The sequence below is a fragment of the Dinoponera quadriceps genome, unplaced genomic scaffold (genome assembly GCF_001313825.1).
Source record: "Dinoponera quadriceps isolate SergipeBrazil2010 unplaced genomic scaffold, ASM131382v1 scaffold1471, whole genome shotgun sequence".
Classification (NCBI taxonomy): domain Eukaryota; kingdom Metazoa; phylum Arthropoda; class Insecta; order Hymenoptera; family Formicidae; genus Dinoponera; species Dinoponera quadriceps.
This window is the reverse complement of record NW_014555591.1, coordinates 755,488-781,127: the sequence shown is the minus strand read 5'-3', so window position 1 is coordinate 781,127 and position 25,640 is coordinate 755,488. Positions and strand designations below refer to the sequence as shown.

The 25,640-nt window shown below is 38.9% G+C and overlaps 6 protein-coding genes across 9 annotated transcripts; 2 read left to right on the top strand and 4 right to left on the bottom strand.

Moving 5' to 3' along the window:
• Positions 1 to 587: 587 nt before the first annotated feature.
• On the bottom strand, positions 588 to 2,852 carry LOC106744782. 2 transcript variants are annotated; one of them, XM_014619814.1, is made up of 3 exons: positions 2,742 to 2,852; positions 2,533 to 2,650; positions 588 to 1,792 (listed from the first exon to the last, which is right to left on the bottom strand). In XM_014619814.1, exons 1-3 carry the CDS (start codon positions 2,828 to 2,830, stop codon positions 1,664 to 1,666), a joined length of 336 nt encoding a protein of 111 aa, XP_014475300.1. In that variant the 5' UTR covers positions 2,831 to 2,852; the 3' UTR covers positions 588 to 1,663. The 2 variants fall into 2 exon arrangements, with proteins under 2 accessions (XP_014475300.1, XP_014475299.1); XM_014619813.1 differs by lacking the exon at positions 588 to 1,792 and having other exon boundaries at positions 2,225 to 2,650.
• A 362-nt stretch (positions 2,853 to 3,214) lies between these two features.
• LOC106744781 (trafficking protein particle complex subunit 11) lies at positions 3,215 to 9,185 on the bottom strand. Of its 2 annotated transcripts, XM_014619812.1 has the most exons (21): positions 9,093 to 9,164; positions 8,619 to 8,827; positions 8,348 to 8,517; positions 8,074 to 8,262; positions 7,824 to 7,997; positions 7,570 to 7,737; positions 7,282 to 7,486; positions 6,889 to 7,062; positions 6,446 to 6,524; positions 6,308 to 6,362; positions 5,935 to 6,145; positions 5,635 to 5,840; positions 5,231 to 5,530; positions 4,927 to 5,132; positions 4,690 to 4,826; positions 4,394 to 4,606; positions 4,138 to 4,301; positions 3,822 to 4,044; positions 3,631 to 3,739; positions 3,473 to 3,549; positions 3,215 to 3,386 (listed from the first exon to the last, which is right to left on the bottom strand). In XM_014619812.1, the coding sequence occupies exons 2-21, from the start codon at positions 8,805 to 8,807 to the stop codon at positions 3,360 to 3,362; spliced, it is 3,276 nt and encodes a 1,091-aa protein (XP_014475298.1). In that variant the 5' UTR covers positions 8,808 to 8,827; positions 9,093 to 9,164; the 3' UTR covers positions 3,215 to 3,359. The 2 variants fall into 2 exon arrangements, with proteins under 2 accessions (XP_014475298.1, XP_014475297.1); XM_014619811.1 differs by having other exon boundaries at positions 8,619 to 9,185.
• Positions 9,186 to 9,829: 644 nt separating this feature from the next.
• LOC106744789 (probable G-protein coupled receptor B0563.6) lies at positions 9,830 to 13,169 on the bottom strand. The gene is made up of 6 exons (XM_014619828.1): positions 12,911 to 13,169; positions 12,414 to 12,670; positions 11,381 to 11,607; positions 10,928 to 11,229; positions 10,395 to 10,629; positions 9,830 to 10,220 (listed from the first exon to the last, which is right to left on the bottom strand). The coding sequence occupies exons 1-6, from the start codon at positions 12,931 to 12,933 to the stop codon at positions 10,008 to 10,010; spliced, it is 1,257 nt and encodes a 418-aa protein (XP_014475314.1). The 5' UTR covers positions 12,934 to 13,169; the 3' UTR covers positions 9,830 to 10,007.
• Positions 13,170 to 16,334: 3,165 nt separating this feature from the next.
• On the top strand, positions 16,335 to 18,891 carry LOC106744767 (beta-1,3-galactosyltransferase brn). The gene is made up of 2 exons (XM_014619788.1): positions 16,335 to 16,459; positions 16,785 to 18,891. Exon 2 carries the CDS (start codon positions 16,842 to 16,844, stop codon positions 18,207 to 18,209), a length of 1,368 nt encoding a protein of 455 aa, XP_014475274.1. The 5' UTR covers positions 16,335 to 16,459; positions 16,785 to 16,841; the 3' UTR covers positions 18,210 to 18,891.
• LOC106744771 (Sjoegren syndrome nuclear autoantigen 1 homolog) lies at positions 18,820 to 19,844 on the bottom strand. Its single transcript, XM_014619793.1, has 3 exons — positions 19,527 to 19,844; positions 19,123 to 19,322; positions 18,820 to 19,036 (listed from the first exon to the last, which is right to left on the bottom strand). The coding sequence occupies exons 1-3, from the start codon at positions 19,579 to 19,581 to the stop codon at positions 18,929 to 18,931; spliced, it is 363 nt and encodes a 120-aa protein (XP_014475279.1). The 5' UTR covers positions 19,582 to 19,844; the 3' UTR covers positions 18,820 to 18,928.
• A 244-nt stretch (positions 19,845 to 20,088) lies between these two features.
• On the top strand, positions 20,089 to 25,620 carry LOC106744768. 2 transcript variants are annotated; one of them, XM_014619789.1, is made up of 6 exons: positions 20,089 to 20,946; positions 23,505 to 23,617; positions 23,715 to 23,934; positions 23,996 to 24,213; positions 24,315 to 24,590; positions 25,119 to 25,620. In XM_014619789.1, exons 3-6 carry the CDS (start codon positions 23,800 to 23,802, stop codon positions 25,381 to 25,383), a joined length of 894 nt encoding a protein of 297 aa, XP_014475275.1. In that variant the 5' UTR covers positions 20,089 to 20,946; positions 23,505 to 23,617; positions 23,715 to 23,799; the 3' UTR covers positions 25,384 to 25,620. The 2 variants fall into 2 exon arrangements, with proteins under 2 accessions (XP_014475275.1, XP_014475276.1); XM_014619790.1 differs by lacking the exon at positions 20,089 to 20,946 and adding an exon at positions 20,983 to 21,849.
• The last annotated feature ends 20 nt before the right edge of the window (positions 25,621 to 25,640 follow it).

Sequence of the window (25,640 nt, the reverse complement as noted above, 5' to 3'; positions counted from 1 at the left end):
GCGAGGAAGCCGGGCGGTTTCGTCCCCGCGAGAATTGAAGGCTGTTGACACAAATGTTTTCGAGCGTCGCGCACAATGGTCAAAGTAAGAAGTCACGACGCTCCCGTCCCGTTTACTCAGCTGCCATGCGGCTATGCCACGTCGAAGAAATACGGAATTACCGCGCGGCGCGAGGTAGCCGAGAGAGGTATCACCTCCTCGCATCTCTCGTTTCGCGTGGCTCTCCGTCAGTGCCCCTGAAATTTTCGCGACGCGCGGGACACCGCGGGAGAACGCGTTCTCGATTCTCTTCGGCATTTTGCTACGATATTTCACGCGCGCGCGCGCGCGCGTGCCCGCGCGAGACAGAGACAGAGAGAGAGAGGTAAGTGAAACTACCGTTTGGCAAGGACGACGCGTGCCTACGATATTTGCATGAATTGCGCAACCGGTGACGAAGAGCTCTCGCGTGTGTGCAAAGCGCGCGAGGCCGCCGATAAAATTCGCGGGCCGCGAACCTAATCCGGCCGGCAAGTTTAACTAGGGAGTCACGCATGCACGAATAAGCGCGCATACACGGCGAAGGTCGGGGCAAGGATCCGATTGAATTTTCGCTTTTGCTTTCGTCGTCGTCGTCCCCGTCGTTTCGCGATACTCTCGCGTCCATAAAAAGCAGCTGCAAAATAAAAAAAAAACACGCGACTCACCGGCGGCGAATTATTGGCCTGAGCTCTCTTATCTCAGGTAGCTACTGAAACGTGGCCGTCCTATCAGGCCGTACACGTTGTGCGCGCCGGTAATTATCGGCGATGATAGTGCGGTCACACGTAGAAAATGAATATGAATATGGCCATACGGACAGGTGGGACATCACCAGCGCTCGCACTCGTCCGTGCGCACTTGTCTCCTTTACGCCGCGTCTTCTTGCCGCCGCGCGTTTGATCCCTCGCCGAGAAGCTCGCCGATGAAGAGAGAAAGAGAAAGAGAGAGAGAGAGAGAAAGATCCATCATCCATCGAATCGCGCCGAACGGCGAGCGATCGCCGCAAGCAGGCCTTAAAAGGTAACGCTATTTGCCATTGTAATTAGCTCCCGGAGACCTTTGCACAAGTAGATTAGAGTGCAAATTAGCTCGCTAGTTAGATTTCAGCTTTTAGTTATTTCGCCGGAAGCCGAGCGTGCGCTCCTCCTCGTACGCTCGAGGATCTCGTCCGGAAAAATGTATCATCGCACGATGCGGCAGATCTCGCGCACATTGCATTGTACATCGTGTTCAATGATGAAATTGATTACGAGCGTGGTTTTTTCGTTAAGAATAATCTACCGTCTCGGGGCAATCGCTCGAACACGTGCGGAAGATCCAGGTTTCGAAAGAAAATTGAGCGCGCGCTTCTCACCATGGATCTGCAGTCGTCGAATCAATCCGGTGTTCTTATATTATTCAACGTGCGAAGGCGCAGTCATCAGCGAATAACGCGCGCGCACACACACATACACATGTGCGCGCGCGCACACACACACACACATACGCGCGCACGCACGCACGCCAGTAGTCAGCCCGATTCATCGATCCCAACGATCAACAAACTTTTCATTTGGAAGTTTGTTCGTTCGGCTCGAGTTATCGGGTTGAACCGACGATCAACCGGAGACTTTCTCCTGGTCACGTGAGAGTAACGGCATCATCAGGAATCCGCGTCCCGGAGCTTCTTGCGGAGGTAGCTCCGGTAGGCCGACGAAATTTGCTGTAATTCCTCATCAGTAGGCGTGTAAGATGCGTAAGTTCTCAGACGCGCCCTAGACATCTCCAGATCCTGTTACGAAGTGATATTTAAGTTTTCAGTTTTGTTCAGTTTTGTTAAGTCCAGTAAGATAAAATATATACGAGTAGTTTTCTCCTGACGTACAACGCAAACACAACTTCAGAAACGTCTCTAACATCGTTCTAACATCTCCGAGGGGAATATTTTACTGAAATATTTTACTGAAAATATAATGAAATTTTACCGAAATATATTTGACATTTTCCTCTCAATGGGCCCTATTTCATTACTATTTCAGTAAAAATTCAATTTCCACTTTTCAATTCAGTAAATTTTATATCTAATATTTCAAAAAATGTATTACTTTTCAGCAGTATAATTTAACTTTCCTTACATTTTACAGTATTATATTAAATTTTGCGAAAAAAATTATGATCTATTTTTAAATATATTCACTAATTTCTCTATAATTTTCATCGATTTCATAGTATTTTCAGCAAAATATTACCATCAGAGGTTACATTCATGATAGCATATGGTCGAAAGCGGCTCTTAAAGTTACGTGGTAAATCAAGCACGAAAGGCGTAACAAAATAATTAATTACAGTTAAATATCATATCGATCGTTTACTAACAGATAGATCACGAATTATTTCCAAAACGATGATTATTTCCAACACATATAATTTGCGATTTCCAAAATTCCACGGAAATTGAACGCTACTGCGAAAAAATGTCTTCTTTTGTGATGTTAAAAAAAAAAAGAAATATAATAATATATTATAACAAACCTTTAAAAGAGTCTGATTACGAACGCGAGATTTTTCCAAATTTACGAGAAGACTCGTCGAGGACGCGTCGGAAACTCTGACAACGTTTCTACTGCGTATTTCGCGACGTAATTTGTTACTGTAAAATAAAACAGAATATGATAATTGCTCGCAAGATTACACACATGTTAATTACGATATGTCAATAAACACTAGTAATTATCAAATACCATTCTTCTATTTCTTGCTCGAATTGCCGTTCTTTTTGCAGGTACCCCTCAAAAACGCTTCTGATATCGATATTGCCGCTCCTCGCCATTTCACAGCACCATCACGGCTCACTGTACATGTGCGCGAGAATATTTAACGTCCTCTAGAAACTAATTTCAGCACGATCACCGATTAAGGTACAATAAAGAAAACGTGCTTTAATAAAGGAAACGTAGAAGAGGAAAATTACTTCACGCTTACTGATGTATCTATCGTCGGTCGTATTGTTTCTACGGTGACGCAGCGACCTAACGCTCATAAAGGCGATCGATATCTATGCATGTACGAGCCGTAACATAACGGCGATATAGTCACTGCCATTTAACGGATGTCTATTAAAACTTTATATTTTCTTAGGCTACTTTAAGCTATATATATGTGAGAGAGAGAGAGAGAGAGAGAGAGAGAGAGAGAGAGAGAGAGAGACTGGATGTAAAATAATTCAGATAAATTATATTCAACAGGTTACAACTTATCGAATTTTGTCTGTTCGAAATGTACGGCTAATTTTACGATACAGTTTGATAAAAAATTACGATATTTCTTATAAGAAAAGGATCCCAATATATCGAACACGCTCATTCTGCTAGAGACTGCGATTTCGGCTGCAAGAATATCATGCGTGTTACAATACAGCATTATTGTAGCCATTAAACGGACAATGAGATCATTGATTATCATGTTCACTTACCAATATGTATATATGACTCGGCAACGAACGTTCAACCACCTCTGACAGACGTGCCTTACCAATCTTGTGCTCCTCATCTGTGTGTCATAAGCTTATTTTAAGCGAATGTGGAGATATCAAGGATTCTCGGACTTACTACATATAGTTGACGTCATTACCTGCAGGAACCGTTAGCGATAACGTTGGAAGAGCGACGAAACCGGCGACCAGTGGTCGTAAAACCCAATCAACTTTCCGTACGTTTCTAGGAAGTATATAAACGTCAACCTGAAGAAAAACCAAATTATGCACGGTCAAATTATTGCACACGTTCTAAGAATTATTGTACAAATATGAGATCTACACCTACCTGTTTTTGTCCGGCAAACATGAAGGCATCACTGCCTTCCATAGCTAAGCGCAAAGTGACCAGATAATCGGAATGATTTTTTATAAAATAAGATATACAAAATGGTGTGCGAACCCATCCGTGAGCTGGCATTTTGGCTTCCAATCCGATCACCGCGTCTTCAACACATAGAGGAGCCAGGGTTACACTGCTGCTAGTTTCCAACGCGGTTTCATCGTTTGCTCTACGAAATTGAAATTAAGATAAACTTAATGTTAAGACGAATAGATTACAGATATACATATTGTTGTGAACATTCAACAGTCGTCTTTTCTACCTCTTCCATTTGATAGTGTACACTCCGGTGCTGATAGGCTGCTCGCCGCCTATCTTTGGAATCAAACAATAGGCGTCAGTCCCCGCTTCACCATCGCACAGTGTAACATCCGCTAAAATGGACTCTTCATTGTCCAGATTGTTCTCCCTTTCAATAGAATCCGCCTAATTTCGAATGAAATCATTACATTCTAATCTCTCCCTAACACGTCATATAGAAATATATCCAATTACATAAGCACGTATTACGAGCTTACCAGCTCTATAGATGTACTTAAAATGTTTATAGGCCACGGAGAGACGCATGTAACATGAGGCATAATGATAAATGGTTCATTAACAAATCCATTTGTTAATGGCTCGAACAGTGTGGTGTAAAACTGCGTTGTTACTTCGAATGGCTTCTTAACCGCCAGCGTATATGTCAATTCTTTATTCCCCTTGACTTGTTCAGGTCTAGCATACTCTGCCTGTTATATAATTGTGTTATATAATAATAGCGCATTCTCTCTCCCACAACATAATTAGTTGGCATATTGACTCGCGAGCATACCTTCACTACGATATTTCTATCGCCCACTTTATGTGCCCTAATGTATACTGTGTGCTTGACAGAGGAACCTTTATTCAGATTGTTCACAGGAATCGACGCTTTTGACTGTTTATTAAGCATATCTAAGCTCAGCTCGGCTGAAATATGCATTTTAAAATGATTTAGTTTTTTAAACAAATACCAGACACATAAATGATACATTATGACGAGAAAAGGCAAAGTATAATGGAAATATACTTGATTGCTCGTTGCCACCATCTGGTACGAGTGTTGTATGTAAAGAAACAGCAGTTACATCCTCGTTCGCTGATAGAGAAATGATGATGGGTAGCCACTCGCCTAAAAGCGCAGGATTATTGGATTCTGCGTGTATATTCAAACTGGATTCTTCCTGTTTGATTTCCGCATGGACCAACGGCCTTATTGCCTCAAATTCGCCTCCGCTAGAACAGGCAGCAGTTATACTAGTTCTTTTCTTTTTTTTTTTTTTTTTCGAAATGTTTAACAGATACTAAAAGGATTATTCTCTATATAAACGCACCGAAGTTGTTGTATCTCAGGATACAAACGATCAAACAGATTCGTCTCCCTACCCATAGCCGAGCATCTCAGTATGATGCAACAATGTGCACTATCGCCCATCTGTAGTGAAACTGTGCTAATGCGAATCTCCACGCTTTGATGGGGCGCTTTAAAGTTGAAATAAAACTTCTTCGTTTCCTTGGGTTGAAAAACAAGGTTAGACAGTTGGGTATCGCTGACTGGAATCTCGACGTTATAACCTGGACCACTGACTGTTATCAACACATTAGTAAACTCTACGATACCACAGTAGGAGTTCCTGCACACGGTCCAAAAAAATTATTGTACAAAAATTATTAAATTCTACAATTGTTGGAAACTCTATATCTTTACAAGTAGACAGATTAAAACGCAAAATAATACCGTATGATAACTTCCACCGTTATCATCGTATTCACTGCATAAGTCGGCTTTAGAAATCGTGCTTTAAGATCAACGAGCGACGTCATGTTGTTGTCGTCGATCTTGAAAATGCTCGGCTCTGGACAACTTAATTCCAATGCCCATTTCTCCATTGCCAGATGCTTAACATCGTCCGGCAAGTCTGGTTCCGGATTCGGTGGTTTCTTCTGTTATCAGATATAAAGTCACCTCGCGTGTTACACGTTACGTATATAGCGTATGGCTAATATCAAAGATAAGTGATTTCTCAAACTTTGTTACCTGCAATATATTCATAATATTATCGTAAATAATAGCTTTGCCGCTCTCCTCTGAGAATGTAGTGGAGGGTCCCAAAGCTTCAAGAGCCAGAGTGAGATAATCTTGGATACTAGTCGACAGATACGCGGCCCGCAGTGCATTCTTTAAGATATCTGTCAGTAAGACCGGCCACCGTTCCCCATGATAATCCCATAACATGTGCATCAACAATCTGGCCAATCAAATTTTACGATTTTGACGTTAACACAAGAAAATGGTCTAGAGGAAATAACGTCAGGATCAATGACTTTGCCGTTTTAATGACAAAGCATCACTTGCCAAGGACAGCCTTTCATTGCACAAGCAAAAGAGAAGAAAACTATCTCTAACTCACGTCAGAACTTTGCCGTAATCCTGAGCATTGAAGTATTCCTCTGCCATTTGTACAACTTAAAGAAAAAAATCATATAAGTATTTTCGCAAATTGTTGCTACACCCTTTTGTTCGTAAAAGAATGTTAAAAAAATTATACCTAATAATCGCCGCATCCGTGGGCAACGATACACTTTGAATTGCGATATCGCATTTCCTAACAAACCGATAATTATCATCTGAAACAATACGCATTTATCATAGTGGTAGTTTTTGATTATGTGTTTATTTAACCCTTCGACCGCATTATGAGTCAAATATAAATTCAGTGAATTATGTTTGAAGAACTATAACGAAGAGAGGTGCCGAAAATTCGAATTTTTTTTTTCAGTGACTTAAAACTTAATTTTCCTTGAATACATAATCAAACATTAAAGTAGAAGAGTTACACTTTATTCTAGAATTTCGTCAACCTTTTTCCTCTTACAGTTTTTCAGATATGGAGTTTAGAAAATCACACAAGGTCAATATGACCCTGTTCATGATTTTCCAGAAGTGTGCGGTCGAAGGATTTAAAAATATACAAGTGTATAATTATCTTACAGAGTGATTGACTGATGTTTTCTCTCTATATTGTAAAGCCTGTATACCAATAATTTCTCTGGCTGTATCCGCAGGCTCTGCACTCAGTTTTCCAGGTCGCCATGGACGTTGTCCATAAAATTCAAGTTTCTCCTCACCTGCTAATGGATCGGGATCTGGATAGCTATTTACATTCTAAGAAAAAGTAGAAGAAATATTATATATATATAAGGCTACTAAACAAACGATTCGAAAAGTAATCGCCATCTAGAATTCGTCACTTAATAGCGGAAATATTAAGGAGGCCATCATATCTACAAGAACTACAATACTACCTGCTCTTCTTTATTAAAATTTCAACGATACAAACACTTGAGAATAATATTAACGCAATTATTAGGAAGCTATTCATACCTGACACAATTCTTTACACGCGGACTGTCGCAAACCTGCGTGATTGGCAGCTAATTGGAAATAATATCCCGGATGTTGTGTTTGAACAGCGGGTAACCCTTGACGAATCGCCTCATCGAACAATTCCGCGAATGTAGAAAACTGACTACTCATCCAAGCATGATGCTCAAACATGAGCTCCTTTGGTCCAGTTTTTAACTTAAATCTGTCAGTATTAATGAATCATTATAACCAAAATTTTAGAAATTTTGCAAAAGATCACTATTATCACAGTGCAAATGTTTATACCTTTCCGTGTGAAGCCTAAATTGAGAGATGGCGTCTTTCGGGAGATTCAAGCTAAACATTATCTTGCATAACTTATAATTTATAAAACTAGCAATAGTTTTGATCTCCACTGCATTTGCATCTGTCATTCTCGTTTCTAACAAATTGTGGTAAGCTTGCATATAATGTCTACAAAACATCCATATATATATATATATATATATACACAGATCTCAGAATATATATAAGAATTCTTTGTTCCAATCTAATCTTACTTTTGGGCAAGATGTTGTTCCTGCTTGAGTTCATTTAAGAATGCCATTTTGAACTGATGACGAACAAACAAGTACTGATGGACATTCTTAGTGAGCTGATCGCGGTGGCTTTTAATATTGCGATATTCATGATGATAAAAGTTTTGTGCAAGATCATAAAACGCTGTTTCTAGCCTGTTGTAAGATAAAATATTACATCGTTTTCTTTAAGAAGAAAACACATGAGAGTGATAAATATAAAATCCAGAACCTGGATGTATATCCCAATAAGTGATCAGCATGTGGCAGAATATACAAAAACTTTGCCGTTAAGTCACAAGCGCCACACAATGCTGTTGCACGCTCAGTCGCGACCACATCTTCAGCACCAGGTGGTGGTTGAATAGCACGCTGTATCAGTACTACAGCTATCTTGGTACTTCTCCCATCGAGGGAAGCTCTGATAAGTATAACATTAAATTGAATAGTGTATCAACAATATGACAATGTACACAATCAATATATTATGACAACTTCTTTATTACCTCAAAGACTGTACTCTAGAGGCACATTCCATCTTTTTCTCATTCCACAAAGGATCACTCCAGTCCAGATCATAGAATACAACAACCACGGAAGGAATGTCATTGAGATATTTGTTCATCCAATTTCTTTTTAATATCCCTTTAGGTATGTACCATTCATATGAACTACGCTAAAGTGTATAAATACGATACATAGCGATATGAAGAAATTAATTTCAGTTTAAGTGATATTTTTCTTAGGGATACTGTTTTAGTGATCAGTATATTATACCTTTGGTTTAACAGTAGGAAATTCATGTGACAGACTGAGCAGTTTAAACTGAACTGCTGCACCTTCTGATCTACGATTGTTATTAAATGCATCCCAGATAGATCCATGTACCGGACATCTAAGATCTAATCCTGTCAAACCTATCAGAGCTAAGGGCTTAGCTGTCAATTCTGCTGGTAACTCAAACATTATGGAGAGTCTTTTTATTGCTTGGGAAGATAAATAATAGTCAAGTATTACATGACTCACAAATATCACTTATCATTTGAAAAATCATTTGCTAAACGCGTTGTCATTACAGTATGTAAGATGATAACTTTGATTGCGAATATGAGACTTCTTTTTGTATTTCTATAATAAACTTTTTCCTTTTAATTCTCTAATATATCAATTCTTTTATATAAATAATGCTTGAATATACTTATGAAAATAGCGTAATACGGAGTCAGATAAAATTATTATACGATTATACACCGTAATCAATAAGTCAGAATATGTATATCTCTAGCACTTTGACAGTTTAGGTTATGATTCTTCATATCTCTCCCTCCCTCTCTCTCTTTCTCTCTCTCACTTTTGGTTACGAGAAGCTCGGTGGCATTCCTCCTACACCATTTTCATGATTCCTCATCGAGGAATATCCATTAAACTTTAAGCTGGAATTTCATGCAGCGGAGAAACGTCAATCCACCGATTTACTCCCACTCCTCCAATGTAAAATCTCGTCTATGGCTGCGTTCCTTTTAGATGCTTCTGCATAACGCATAAGGGAATACATCTGCGGATAGAAACAAAGGATTTTGATTGGTTTATTTTCTTAAGAGGCTTTCTAAGCAATGTCTTTAAAACTTTAAGGAAATTGACCAATCACAGTAGTTTATCAGAAGAATAATCACTGAGCGTTCATTGATCTGCTTTTTCCGCTGAATGTAGCCTTCTGTGTTCCTTACTAGAAAGTAATCATTGAAGAAATATTTTAATTTATATAAAAATAAAGTGTTCAAAAGTTGCAGTTAAAAATAAATAGTTTAAATTAAATGATATAAATTAACCCATTTTAAAATTAACTAAATTAAAACTAAGTTAAGTAACTTTACTACATATATACTTTAATACATATTATGTCATACAAGAGAGTATTTCATCTCTCTCGAGAAAAGCTAGATAATATAAAATACGACACACAATTGTTTACAATTTTAGAGAAATGCTAAGAAAAAATATAATCAAATTTAATTATATTTGATATATTACTTCCGATCTATCCAACGATTCAATGTAGCTCCAATCAGGTGAGGAAGGGAAGGGTGGATGCGTTATAAATGTACAATTCATCATGATAATAATAAATACAAATACTAAATTCTTAGCTTCCATTTCACGATTTAATTATGCAATGACTTGGTGTTCCAACATGGAAGCTGTAGCATCTAACGAATGAGAATCTTCCTCCATCTTAGCTTCTTTGCTAGTTGGAGATTCAGAAGAATTTAATTTTGTATGTTCCGGTGTTAGTCGAACAGTGGTGCCGTGTCGGCTGAAATCTTCGATCTCACCCACCGGCTGATCAGTATCTTGCACTATATTTTCATTACATCTACCCTGTGAACCAAAATTATGAGATTAATGTGAAAATAATTTTTCCCTTATTTACATGTATGAGTTATACAAACTACTATATGGTAATACCAGAGATATATATTTTCTTAAATCAGTTCTATTTCTTACTTATCATAAGTCGAGATAAAAATAGTCACAATCGTGTTGGATGTTTACTTGTAAAAATCGCAGCAATGCTCTTCGAAATTCTGTACTGCAAACCAGATATATGAGAATATAAACAACATAATTGCCGAGTTCAACGATTGCCGAGCACACTCGGAAGGTTTGATAACGAAGATCCAGCGGATGACGATTAGGATACAACATCGGCACCAGACTTGACGGTAATGTCGTGACGAAAAAGCACAATATCATTGTTGTCGTCATTATCGCCAAATGTTGCTCCTCTCTGCAAAGTTATTCACAAGTATTGTGTATGAAACTAGGAATATTACAAAGAAAGAGAAAGAGTGAGAGAGAGAGAGAGAGAGAGTCTCAATCCTTCGTTATGATTATAAATCGTTTGGATAAATTCGAATATTGAGAAGAAATGCGATCCTTTCGACCTTAATGTCGAAATATATTTGGATTTATAAAAAAAAAAAAAGGAGTAGACAGAACTATTTATGACTTCATTTTTGCGCGTCTCATAAATTCATCGTTAGAAATTAAAATACAAAAGGATTTGCCTTAAATTGTATTATTACTTGTATCCTCGATTACGAGACAGTAGCGACGTGTCAGGCGCGTTGTTACCCCGATATTTATCCGAGACCGCGTGGAACTGTCGATTCTGCGCGTTCAGCTGAAGGAACCTCTTAATGACGAAACTATTCAGTACGATAAATAGAATTGACGGGCAAATCCGCACTGCGATCTCCATCGTCCAAATGTATATCCTCCATATCACACTCCGCGTAATAGACGCGTTCTCGTGTAATATGAACGAAGCGCTGGATCCATCCTGCTCTTTATAAATGATTCTCATAGACGACAACGGAACACTTATCTAGAAAAAAAGAAGTCAAATTTAACGATATCCTGCACAAGAGCTATTACACACATTTGTCGATATGTAATAACAATTGTTGGTTACATTGTCATTTTATCACTGTCAGAAAATAATAAAGAGAATTGAGGTCCAGCGAGGACACTTTTACCATGAAGCCAGCGATGAACGAAGACAATATGAAGGAGCTGGCATTCTTACGCGCATTTCCGGTACGAATGCGCGCTGGGAAGAACACGAAGATATATCGATCGACGATTAAACAGACCATGATGAGAACGCTCGCGGCCGAAAAGGCGTTGAGAATAACGAGTTCGAAGTGAGCGTGGTAAAAGGCTAATAGGTAATTCTCGCTCATACCGTAGCCCAATCTCAGCGCTGAAATGTAATCGTATCACATGCGACACGCCATGTGTACCTTTTGTACCGAGAAAAGAACCGCTTCCTCTCGCCCAAGCAAATCATCATTAACACGTTCATTGCCAAGCTGAACATTGGAATTTCGTATTTTTTTTATTTTTTTATTTAGTTTTTATCGTGCTCAAAATAAATTAATATATTATTCATATGCTTTTATTATTATGTACATAGGATTTACGTACTCTAAGTATCTATTACGCGATAACGCGTGATCGGCCGTTTTGTGAGAACTCGCATCGCGCGATATCGCGTGATTGACAATGAACGTGTTAATCCCGACACATTGGTGCAATGGTAAATCTCGCCGATACAATCGCGTCAATAATCGTGGCCGTCGAGCGAACTAAATCCTCGCCACTGTAATGTAATCATGTAATGACTTGTTCAATTAATTAGATATTCGTTCAGACACGCGGTGCACGAAGAAAACTAATTTCGGTTAAAACAGCAAACGTCTGTCGGTGTAGCGAAAAAAATTTATTCAGTCAGCAAAGAATTGGTTCGAACAGCAGAAATATTTGCTAAGAGTATTAATTGTCCATGTATCCAGCAAATAGCAATTAATACTCTTGACAAATCTTTCTGATGTTTCCAAACCAATGTTTCGCCGCCTAAACAAATTTCTCTTTGCTGCCGCTATATTGACAAACATTCGCTGTTCTAGCAAAATTTGTTTCCTCCGTGATCGCTCGTTTCGTTCGTGCGGCTCTTCTCTCGATGCACCCCCTCCGAATTGTTTGTCCGTAGAACAATATTGTACAAACTGATTGTCATCCAAGATAATACAACACCGACGTGCGCCAGCGCGAGTCCGCTGAGGTACAAGTAGGCAATCCCGCGAAACATCGGGCCCGACAGCACAATTAGGATCGCCACGTTACCGAAAATGCCCACGGTCAGTATAATTGGGACTACAATGCCGTAAGACGTCCACACCAGAGACGAAATCGCACGATTTCGAATCACGTCGTCTTCGACGGACACGCGTCCGGTGGTGAAGTTGTCGCAACATAGCAGCGTTCTAAAAAGTACCGTCGCATCGTCAGGATGTGAAAAAAGTGACCAAAGACAAGTTCGGCCAATTATACTACGGACAACGTTGTCACTGAAGACACACTGACGTATAATCATTAACAAGGTTGTTATTTTACAGTGTTAATTCGCCCGTATTTTAACTAGCTAACTATTTTTTTAAGGATTAACGCAATAACAATAGCGTGATTTGTTTCTAGGAAAAGAAATTTACGAATTGTATACGAACCCGTCGATCACTCCAGTCAGCATTGTTAATGTTAATAATTATTGGTGATATTAGTTAGTTAAGATCGGCGTATTTTCAACGAGCTTGTACTTTCGATCACGCGATTTAAAAGGCTCTTTTATCATTCGACGTCTCACGCTCTTGTCACACACACATTCGTTCGCTTTCCCACGGACCTCGAGCCTCGTCGCAAATCTATCTTCGATAAAGGCATGATAGATTCTAGTAGATTCACCTGCGGCGTATACACCTCGCAGCTTTGTTGCTGAGGAAAACAGGCACTGCGCAAACTCCGGCAAGGATGCCGTCGAGATGGTACGAGGTTTATTTAAATACGCAGCAGCTGAACCCTTTATTAAATCAGGTCAAACTGCCGGAACAAGTAATAGGGATCTATTATTAATTGTTGTCCGTCCGATATGTGCGGATATTGTAAACATTATGTAACGAAAGAAAACTCAGAAAAACAATTGCGATCGAGGCAATCGTGGTACTTGTTGAATAAATGTTACGTTAAAAGGAAATTTTTATTGGAATTGTTAATCACTATTTTCCAAAGATTTACCGTGATTATTTGACAAGTTACCTTTATGCCATAATAATTTCACTATTGCTCTTACTTTGTTGCTGGAAGAAATGCCACGGGTTCAGAATTACTTTGGTCCATTATCATAAATAGTAATGACATAATATGCGCGTGTACGCGCACAAAAAATTTACGTGCAGCAATTGGGAAGAAAATATATGAAAGCCTTGCGCATATCGTACCATTGCTCTCATTGATTTTCCAAAAAGCTGCGGTGACAAAGATATACGATAAACTGATATATTTACATTTGAAACGTTAGTTTCGTATTTTATCGTGAGCAAAAGGCCACGGTAAAAGGTCATGAACCCTTCGATGTTTCACCTCATTTGATAATTATTTTTTTCCTCCAATCGAGTCAAGTGGTATTAGAAAATGTTTCATCGTCATCGTTTTCTCTTATCATTCAGACTATCGTATGTTACTGTTATGTTTAATGCTACTGGAAGAACGCATCAAACCTTTATTTCTGCAAATTTATCGTCGATCATCCGATTTTGGATCATCTTGAAAAATTCTTCGGTCTTTGCAATCTGCAAGTTTCCAAATATGATCAGACGCTCCGTTTTCTCGGGGAATAGAACCAATTCATGAGCTACAAATATCGCAGAACTGTTTGGTAAGACAGACGCAAAACGTATCAAACGATAGGAAATCCAAGTAATTATTCAGATGAACAAATACAAGATCTCTCGTCATTGATGTGCGCATTTACCGCGTGAGATCTCGTCACCGCTTGAGAATTGTTTTAATATCCAAATTATTCTGCCGCCGTGAATGATGCCGTAGATTTAAAAAGTACGTCCGTCGGGGAGAAATCAATCGGAATTCAACGGAAATGTTAAACACCCACCCGTTATGAGAATCAATCGATGGCCTAATCATCGTCGAAGAATGTCCCCACGACGATGGTTAATTCCTTCAAGCAGAAAACATCGTCAAAGACATTTCCCTCGCTCGATCGCATTTCCACTCAACCGATCAATAAAAACTAACGGCAAATAAGTCTGGAGCGTCGAAGAACGCTCCGTCAACGGCGTTATCAATCGCCGTAAAGAGCAAGCGGTTAAGCAAAACGGTGGAGAAAAAATTTAAGAAGGAATTTACTAAACCGCGCCAGCTGTACGCGTCATAATCGGCGAATAAACAGCCGTCGCGCTTCGAAAGTACGACAAAGACCACTCGGCCGCTGAGAAGGGACGATCCTCTTCAAATATCAACGCGCAATGAACGATTGACTGCAGACCTGGCAGACCGGCCATGTCGCAAAGAGATTTCCTGGACGAAAACGCTGGGGAAGAGCAAAGTATAAAAATAACATTGTTGAAAAAGGAGACACAAAGACGTCGTTACGAGTGAATCGATCTGAGCTTGAAATTAAAGCGGAGAGGAAAGAGTCCGCGGATAAGATAGCAACGAAATATACTTCAGAAATATTTACAGTGTTAAAACAATAATAATGATGATGGTGATAATAATTTTATAGATTCTGAGAAAAGTGATAAGCTTCGACGTCGAATTTGAAATTAAATCGAAATATATAGGACAGAAGGAGGATATTACTAGCACACATTTTGTAATGCAACGATTGAAATTTTATTAACATTGTCGTATAGATGATGTTACATTTAACAAAAAAATCACAGACACCTTTCTCAAATCGTACTCAAAAATATTTTAACTCTGAATTACCAATCGGTAGCCAATCGAGTCGAAATAAAACGTAAACTGCGCGTCCTTCCGAGCCATCGAGTATATCCGCAAACACAAGGCGAGTAAACAAGTGTTGAACGCGAGTGACAAGGCATACAGGTAGCATCTATACTGCGCGCGATTTGGACACCGAAAAAAACAATCGAGGCATCTCCTCGCCCCGCAATAATTTTCAACCAAACGGAAACTTTCGACGACGGGAATAGAGTGTGTATCGGCGATAACTGTAACGTTCGAAAAATTAGATGCATCCGACAAAACAAATCTGGGAAGTTCAAAAAAAGGCGCACGCGATAATGTATTTACATAAAAAAAATAATTAGAATGAAAGTCCTGCGCCAAATTCACGGTTCCTTTGTTTTTTGTAAGGAGATTGTAACTTTACTTATAAAATAAATTTTAAAGAAAACAATCAGAATGTAAAAATATACATAAATTAAATAATCTATGATCATCTCATATAGCACACCGATGAACGTCCTGTAAATGTCCTTAGGACATAGAGATGTCCTCAGGACGTCTTTAAGACGTTCTTTAGAGATTTGTGTGTAGTCATTCTAATTACGCGCATATATACATATAAAACTTGAAAGCAAAAAAGAAAATTTTAAGTAGCGGACAAAACAAAAATGCATTCGAAATTATTCAGTATTACACGAAATACTCAACAGAAATCGTAATGCAAGCGATGAGAAGTGATTATTTACACTAAGAAAACAAGATGGAATAGATGGAGTATAAATGGAATAAATTTTCTCGATGTTTCCTAAAATAACGATTTCTCAGGCAACATAATGTCTAAAATTGGGACATGAGACGTCTGAAATCCTTTGAATATGAAATTATATTTTATAGATGTGAATTTACTAATTGAAACATTTATTAAATTGCTGCAGTTAATATTATACGAACTAATTAAGTATTATTCGCTATTATTTGAAAAATATTAAAGCGTCGCACCATAAAATTTTCTAAGAAAGATTTATACGACAAAGCATAAAACTACAAGTAGATAAATCAAGTCGGTACAGTTATCAAATGACGAAACCGCAATATGATCGGTTTTTTAGTTCAAATAAGTTCCTTGCAGTGGCGCCACTCTTCACTTTCGCCCTTATGACAGTTTTGAAGCAAATAGGTTAAATGGTGCTAAATAAGAAAGTAAACAATGTTGCATTCGTACATTTATATTTTTAAAACGGAATATTTATCCATAAGATATAATGCATTCTTTCATATATTTGAACAAGGTATGATAAATGTGCTAAGCACACTATTCATCGATTTCTATGAAATTCGATAATGTGCCCATTTTTAGCAAATTTTTGAATAATTATATAATTAAAGCTCTCTCTTCTCTAATTATACATAATTATTATTATAATTCATAGATGTGAAGTACAAAATATATCCTAACTATTCTAATTTTGCCAGATTTACCTTCAAAGGTTTTCGCATTTGGATATGAGAGATATAATTTAATTATGAAATTATAACTACATATATACCCTACATATATACCGACCAAACAGATGACAAATATAGAATCGATTATGAATAAAGTTTCTGTTGCAGGGCTGACAGAGCTTGCAGAGGGAGATATTCTAAATATGTAGATCTCTTGCTGATACAATGTACTGTTTACTTCGACCTTGTTTACAAAGGTGTTTATTCATATTAAAAGTTAAGCCACGGTATGTGCTACTTTGTTTCGGCGCGATTGTGCTGCTGGACTTTTTTGGAGCATTCACACATCTATTTGAAATAACGTATGATGAGAACTTTGTTTATCCATACGAAGGCAACATACAAGAGTTAGCGGATGCATTGCGACATAATGAAAAGCCTAATATTGAGCCTATAAATGAATATAAGTATCCTTTTCTGCTGCATAATCCCCAAAAGTGCACGGAAGCTGGCTATAGTACATTCCATGTTGTATACGTGGTGAAAACTGCTCTAGAACATTTTGAAAGGAGAGCTGCCATACGTAAGACATGGGGATACGAAAAGAGATTCTTCGATGTGCCGCTGAGAACCATTTTCTTAGTGGGCACGCATCCGGATGACGAGGAATTACAAGCGAAACTAAAAATAGAAGCGACGAAATACAAAGATATTGTACAAGCAGACTTTATAGACTCATATTACAACAACACCATAAAAACAATGATGGGCTTCAAGTGGGTAGTAAAATATTGTTCTAATTCGAAGTTTTACATGTTCTGCGACGACGATATGTACATATCGGTGAAAAACGCATTGAGGTTTGTCAGAAATCCGGCTAAGTATCCAGGTTACTTTAAAGAACCCAAGAAATTAGCCGCACACAAAAGGGAGATTAGTTCCGCCGATTTGATAGCTTTTCAAAGGGACATTGGTAATTTTGATAACGCAAGTGGAAGGCGTAACGCAACGATCGATAAAAGATCGTCTGTGGCAAGCTTCATCATTGATGAAACGGCAGATAACAACAATTCGAGAAGCAATGCATATAAAGGGCAAGATAAGCAAGTTAATGAAAACTTTGGTGTGGAAAGTAAACAGTTACTTGGGTCGAACACGTCCGTGTTGAGTCGAGCGAAACGACAGCTTTTTGATTTCGAGCTTCCAGACGACGTTAGGCTATTTTCAGGATTCGTATTTGTATCCTCACCGCACCGGCATAAATCGTCCAAGTGGTATGTCTCGTTGAAGGAGTACCCGTACCATCTATGGCCGCCGTACGTCACAGCCGGTGCATACGTCCTATCCAAAGAGGCTCTCTTAGACATGTATTACACTAGCTTTTACACCAAACATTTCAGATTCGACGATATTTTTCTAGGCCTGGTAGCAAAGAAAGCTGAAATAGAGCCGTTTCATTGCGAGGACTTTCACTTTTATAAGAAAGAATATACGAAGTACAATTATAAATATGTCATAGCATCCCATGGGTACGGAGATCCAAACGAGCTCCTACAAGTATGGAACGAACAGAAGGCTCTTGGAAACGCTTAAATTCGTAGTCATTAACGTAAGAATATATTTGCAACGTAGTACAAGTGTGATATATTATCCACACACTCACACGTGAATATCTCAGTAATATATACTCTCCATTAGAGTGGCGAAAAATCAAACATTACACTGCGTGTTCTTGCCAAAATTACTACCTAATAGATACGTTACTTATTGCAATCTTAGTGGCATACGAACATATTTGAAGGGAATATGGTTATATATGCTATAGTAACATATAAGAAATTCCATTTATTGTTTATATAAAAGATATACCTGGTGATATTTTCATCTCTAGAATAGATCTCGTGTTATATATGATCAGTCTTATGTACACACACGTACAATGATTGCAATATCTTGCAATAAAAAAATTGATTTATGGTATTACAGGTATTATTTTAAGCATTATATTTAAATATTAAAATATCACTTTTTTTTTTCTTAAAATTATATATTAAAATAGATTATATATATTGAATATACACAGTCTCATAGAATATAACACGTTAATATTACAACTGCCCAGATCTAAATTTTGTTATGATCATAAAGTAATTTAGCTTTAGAGTGACTAATGATGCTAAAAGCTTGTATACACAATTTTTTACGTGTCAATCAATAATAACTATGTTTCTGTGATAATGTTCACCGGTAATTCAATAAATATATATCTCTGTTATTCATCTTGCTTTTTATTTTAAGTTGTGATTGGTATCCTATTGTCGATGCTGCTGCTTGTCACTGTTTGCCTCCACTAAAGTCTGATCCAGGCTTATAACTTCTTTCTTTATCATGTTGAGCAATAATTGCGAACTCTCTAGAATCTACAATGCCGAAAATATAATTTGTAAGAGATAAATATTGTTTTGTGAAGACAATACTTATACTAAGTTAAAAATACAATCTTTACTTTCATGTATGCTGTTTCAGTATCTGATATTGTTCTGTCATATTCGTTTCTAACCGCGATTCTCTTTGCCAGACTGTCGTTCAAAAGTGCGAGCTTACACGACAATTTCTCGATTTCACGTTGTAAATTATTCTTTTCTTCTTCCTGGGACTCTATCTGAGCTTGGAGCTCTGTTCGCCTCAGTTTCAATTTTTCTAAACCTATAAAAAACTCATTACGTATACATATAAGTAACTAAATTAATCTGATCTACACGGGAATTAGATCAGTACAAACGAAGAGAACTGATTGTTATCTTAGAGGAAATCGAATGACCTCCAAGACAACTGGACAAGATAATTGAACATTGTCGAATACTTTAAGATTTGTCCATATTAATTTTTAGGTTAGGCGATATTGCTTACATTTAACGAGCTCCTGGTTGTACGTTTGCAGAGCAGCTCCGTGCTGAGACATCATGAACCCTCCATTAATGTCAAATTTCGCAGGAGATGTGTGTAATGGTCGAAAAAAGCTATGGAAAACGAATAATATTTACCAATAATAATATGTCGTCGGGACATTTACAGACAAGATTTTGGTTTGGCGCGCAGTTCTCCATCGACGATATTTCGCGCGCATGCGTACGTACCAGGAGCTACAAAAATACGAATGTCTCTTGCGTTCTCTTTTAGTTAGTAGATTCTAGATTTTTACATAAAGGACTTATTTCTCATCGGATTCTCTCTCAAATTAAAGTAGACACATATAAAGCAATTATTTTATACGGAAAGTCTTCCATTCTGCTTCTCGAAAATGTATGACAATCATTTCTAACGCGTGAATGCGATAACGAATTTCCGGAGCTGGATCCTACCGACCTTATAATTTCACATGCTAATCTTCTCCCGCATCCTCACCGATCGCTCATCCTGAAAAGAACATTATTGCAAAAATCGTAGTCTTCCAGGTAACGCGACGGAAAACTCGATGGCGTTAATACACGGCGTAAACGTACGCACTGTACAAGGATATGTTTTGTTTGACCGTCTCATCCCAATCGACGTGATTTCCGCGATCGTTCTTGCCTCAACGGCCGCAAGAGATCCCCTCTTTGACAAGCAGGTGCACATTTTCTATTACGCAAAATAACAATTGCAAAGCATAAACTTCCGACGCTTTTTCGCGCGGAACGAAGCCCCTCGTCGCGAGGCAAGGGGATCTCGCAAGTTAGCTCGATTATTTGGTATTCTGGCGAAGAACACCGCCGGCACGGGGAACGGACGAACGATCGCGGGCGGTCATAAGAAGGACAACTCGCGCTACACCTGAGCTCGCCTTTTAAAGGCGTCGCAGAAGCGTGGTGGAAAAGCCGCACGTTACGATGAATGCGCCTTTCGCTCGGGAGCACCAACCATTCCAGCTATTCCAGCGGGGAAGTGAACGAGCGAGCGAGCGAACGAACGAACGAACGCGCGCTAAGTGAGAGAGGTGTGCGATATACGGACGGACGGACCGACGGACTCGTCTCGCTACGAGACGATCGGGTCTCGATTTTGCGATTTCGGCCGAACGCGATGCGCGACGACGCCGTTGGCCCGCGCGAACCTCGTCACCGGATCGATCGTCGATCGTCGTGAGTGCTCTTTGGTGACACACACACACACACAAGTGCATGAGAGACGCAACAGTCACAAAGAGAGAGAGAGAGAGAGAGTCACAGCACGGCTATGGACCAGAGGCGGTGAATCAGTTCGCCGAGAGCGGGCGATCGATATGTCGCGATCCAGCTCTACGTGCGGCCAGCGCGTCTCCACGAGGCGAGGAATCGGTTGCTGTTAGCGGGTAAGAGGAATCGGTTCACCGGTCGATCCGTTCTCCAGCGCGAGCTGATTTCGAGCGGGCCTCGATCGAGATCCGTGCGTCGTCGCCGCCGCGACGCTCTCTCGGTGCCGCGCGCGCGCGCTTCGGCCGCCGAGAGCGTGGCGAATCGTCTCCCCTCGTTGACTCGTCTCTTCTCGTCTTCGATCGTCGATTGATCTGTTTTGTCACCACTCGGGGCGAGAAAAACAACGTGTCGTCACGCGCGCGGGATGCGTCGCGCCGCGCGTGGCCCACAGCGACGCGCCCCGCTCTCGTTTCGTCGCAGCATCTCTCGTCGCCGCCGAGAGTTTGTTTAAAAGTAACGCGAATAACGCGAGAAAAACGACGGCGGAGCCGGATTTTAATAACCGGTTATCAAATGGACATATTTTTGCAGACAACGGTATTTCGATATCTCCGCCGTCCGGCTCGGAAAAGCTCGTTTCAATGTTTTCTTCTTCCTCCCGGAAAGGGCGAGATCGATTTGACGGGAAAGGCGAGAAATCGCGAGATCGCAAAGCTCCGAGGTCCCCGAGTTTCAGTTTTACGACTATCGGATTCCTTTCCGCTTCACATTTGGTATTTTATCGAATCGTTACGCAGCGCAGTGATACGTGAGCGTCGGGAACAGCGAGGAATAGAAAGTAATCCAGAAATGTTAAAACCAATCTCCACGTGCTATCCGGACAGTCGTTTGCGGGGGAACGAATTTTTCGCAATCAACAGGTTTCGACGCATTCATTTTTCGCGAGATTAAAACCAGCAGCCGATCCCCGGATTGACGAGTGATACGAAACCGTCTGATCGTTCTGTTCTACCGTATCGTGCTTCACGAATCGATCCTTCGTGGATGTTTCCGAAGTCGCGATTACAAGAGAAGACCCTGTAAGCGCACAATATTATTTAATATTAAGTAATATTCTGAGCATATTCTTAGAATATTAGATTTAATATTCTAATAATATTCTGCTAATATTATTTAATGTTATTGTAATATTATATATTTTTTAAATATTCAAAAGTCTATGTGTATATATATATAAAACTGTAGTTTTTTTTAAATGTATTGCAATACCAATTATTTTATTATATTAATAAAATCGAAATACTTTTATGTAATAATATGTTTTATATTTAAAAAATTATGCATATATATATATTTTTTTTTATTTATATATATTTTTTATATTATTATTTTATTTCTTTTTAATATTCTAAGAACATATTTATAGTATGCCAAAAATATTATGTGAAATGGGCATATAACATCAACAGATTATTCCTATAATATTAAGAAATATTACATAACATTCTTAGAATATTATAAGAATATTATTTTAACATTAAATAATATTCATATAATATTCTAGGAATATTACGCGCTTATAGAGAGCGATTACTAATTTCTAATTGCAAAAAGGATATTCAAGTTGAGTTCTGTCGCGAGAGTAATAAGAAGGGGGCGATCGAAGGCGAAGGGTACGCGCATTGCCGATCGAAGATGTTGCACACGTCCTTGTCAAGTGACATCATCGTACTAAATAAGGATTTGACCAACGCGACGAGCGTGCCGCAGGCACTGCCTACGACCGAGAAACAATCCACACGATAATGCACCATTTTGCAATCGATCGGTGCGCAGGCAGTACGATCGTCTTAAAGGAACGCCACGCCTAACGATCAATGTATCATTTAATCGCGATGGACAGTTGTAATTCTTCAAATTGCCAATTTAAATGCGGCTGGAATCGAGCATCGCTCCATGACGGCACTGCAGAACTGAAAATTTTCGAAAGCTCCAACGCGACTCGTTTCTCCTTAAGGAGGTTGTAAGGCGAAATGAGTTTGATAAGAATTCGATAAAACCTGCGCAATGTTTATATCGAAATATTGCTTATGCAATTAGAAAAAAAAGGATTGTTTGAAAGTTGAGATATTTAAAGTGGACACTTTTTATATGTATTCCTTGAGAGATTAGCGTACTATTTTTAATTTTTCTATTTTTAATATTTTCTAAAATAAAATTGTAATTAAAAATTACTATTAAAGTTATATTAAAGATAACACTCTCTCTATTAAAGTAATATTAAAGATTAATATGTGCAGGTTCGTACATAAATTTCAGAATTACTGACCATTTCGTTTTGCAAATACAACAGTGTCAAGTTAATAATTTACAATAATATTCGAAATATATATACATACGTACATATTTAAATACTTATATACCTCTTTCTATGCTCTGTATATCTCTTATTAGATTAACTGATACATAAATACAGTACTCTAAGAAGACAAATAAAAAATAATATTTTCGTATTTACAATATTTCGTACATATGTATGTCATCTCAACTTTGTTTCAAATCAACATTTATCATGTAGATAGTGAAACAAAGAATAGAAACGTGTTCTTGCTTGATAAATACGAGATTTACGAGCGACTGCACTGATGCGCCGTTGAAAATACGATACCGAGCCTTACGACCTCCTTGAGATTGCAAAATAATTCCAGACTGCAAAAGATCTTTGTTATTACAGGTTGACGGTATAAATAGCACATATACATGAAGCACGAGGTTTCATTCTAAAGTGTACATAATATATGTAAGAATGGAAACGACAAGCTCTATCGCATTGCACACACGCTCGCAGTAAGCACGATTTTTTTCTACCTTTCATTCTCTAATGACCGTAAGCCAGAAGTTCCATCAATAGATTCCAAGAAACGTGCGTACCTCTGTGTTGCAGGTGAGCCAGGCGGCTATTATTAATCGATTGCAGAAGATTTATCTCTAACGTCCTCCGCGCGCCGCATCGATACAGGCGCGCCAAGATGCACGCTTCAAGATATCCTGGATATCACGTTAACGCAGGTCGCGATTACGCTACGGATGGCGAAGAGAGCCAAAGAGCTCCTTCCGATCGCACCGTGTCCGAGTACATCGTTACTAACGAGCACACCACTATGGTAGTACACTCCGCACTGCTGCTTCGCTATTTGACGTGACATATTACGTGCCTCCTTACAGGTGAAGCCAATAAGGAAGAATCATCATGCGGATAAGTACGACAGGGAAGAGGAGAGGAGATCCAAAAGCGCGCACAATATTCGCGATTCGGTATTGTCGGGATCTTCGAAGCATAGTTTACATCCGCTACGTAAAAGTGCCTCGCACGGCAGCATCTGCGACAATGGTTCAGATATATACGTCACCAGTGCCGCGTACAGAGGCACTTCCGACATAAGGTATCGTCCGTGTCGGATTTGTATCCAACACGGGATTGAATATATATGGCTCTCATAAATACAAGCAACGATATAAAATACGTATTTTGTGTCACGAACAGTCGGGTATCGCGCCATAGCTTAGCGCCGAGCTCCAGATTGGACCATAGAGCGCCTAGTCATTACAGCTATGGTTCCGGCAGATCGGGCACCTCGACAGTGAAAACCCACACATCACGGAAAGGCGGTATAATCGTGGAAACCATGTCCACGCCTAACCCTTTCTGCCCAAATACTAAAGGCGTCTGTTGCCTAATGTTACTCCTCAATCTCGGTTTGATTCTGGTGACTCTCGGCTTCGTTATCGTAATACAATTTTTCCAGCCGCTAGTTGTGTGGTAAGAACCGCCGTTTGACAAGTTTCCTTAATACGACGATTTACATGCAATATTTCACGAAAACCGAAATTAACAGATATAACTGTTTTAACCCGTTGCGGTCTTATGTCGAGCGTCACTCGACACAACAGCGTTACGTTCAAACGCGTCCTATGACGCGACAGAGTCGACGTTGACAGTCTTCATCGTACGCTAAAAGAAATAAGATAAGAGCTGCGGTGTAGCATCATAAATGTTTTCCAAAGTAAACGGTACCAAGCGGATGAGCGATTGGCGAAATCTGTGCGGACCGGCTGGGTCGAAATTGCGAATACAGCGCGGACCGCAACGGGTTAATCATAAAACTATCAGTTTATATATTAAACTATATATTGATCTATATTTTTTTTTTGGAAAATTATACTATTAGATTAGCAGAGTAGAAAGTACAGTGTTACAATAATTGGTATCTCAATCTTATTATATCGTATTTGATATATCTTATGAGACTTCCTTTCGTAATACAAATATTTTTTTTTTTTTCTTTAGGATATTAGGAATAGTATTCTTGGTGTTTGGATTTTTGACACTGATTGGTAGCCTCGTATACTGCGTACACGTGTTCAGAAATGCCAAACACCCACATGATATAAATCCAGAAGATCTATATTGGACACGTTACTGGCAGGGTCACGTTGGTTCAGCGCCCGAAGTTTATTATAAAGCTGAAGACAAGTATCAGGATGATGGCTATAGTGACCGATATAGTAAATATTCGGGGAAATATTACGACAGACAGAGTCAAAGATATTAATCCAAGTATGAAGAATAACGTTGAGATTAATTAGAATACCAGTCACTTTGCCGACTTACATCCATGAAAAATTTGAAAGACGATGGAAAAATAAGGAAAAAAACTAATCTCAGTGCAATAAAACGTACTACTTACGTATATCTGTATACGTAGATACTGTACTAACATTTCTCTTTCTTATCTACAATGCTATTGTACATTTTACATCTTTTGTACCAATAAATAATCCGTAAGAAAGATTGTTTTTATCTCAAAAA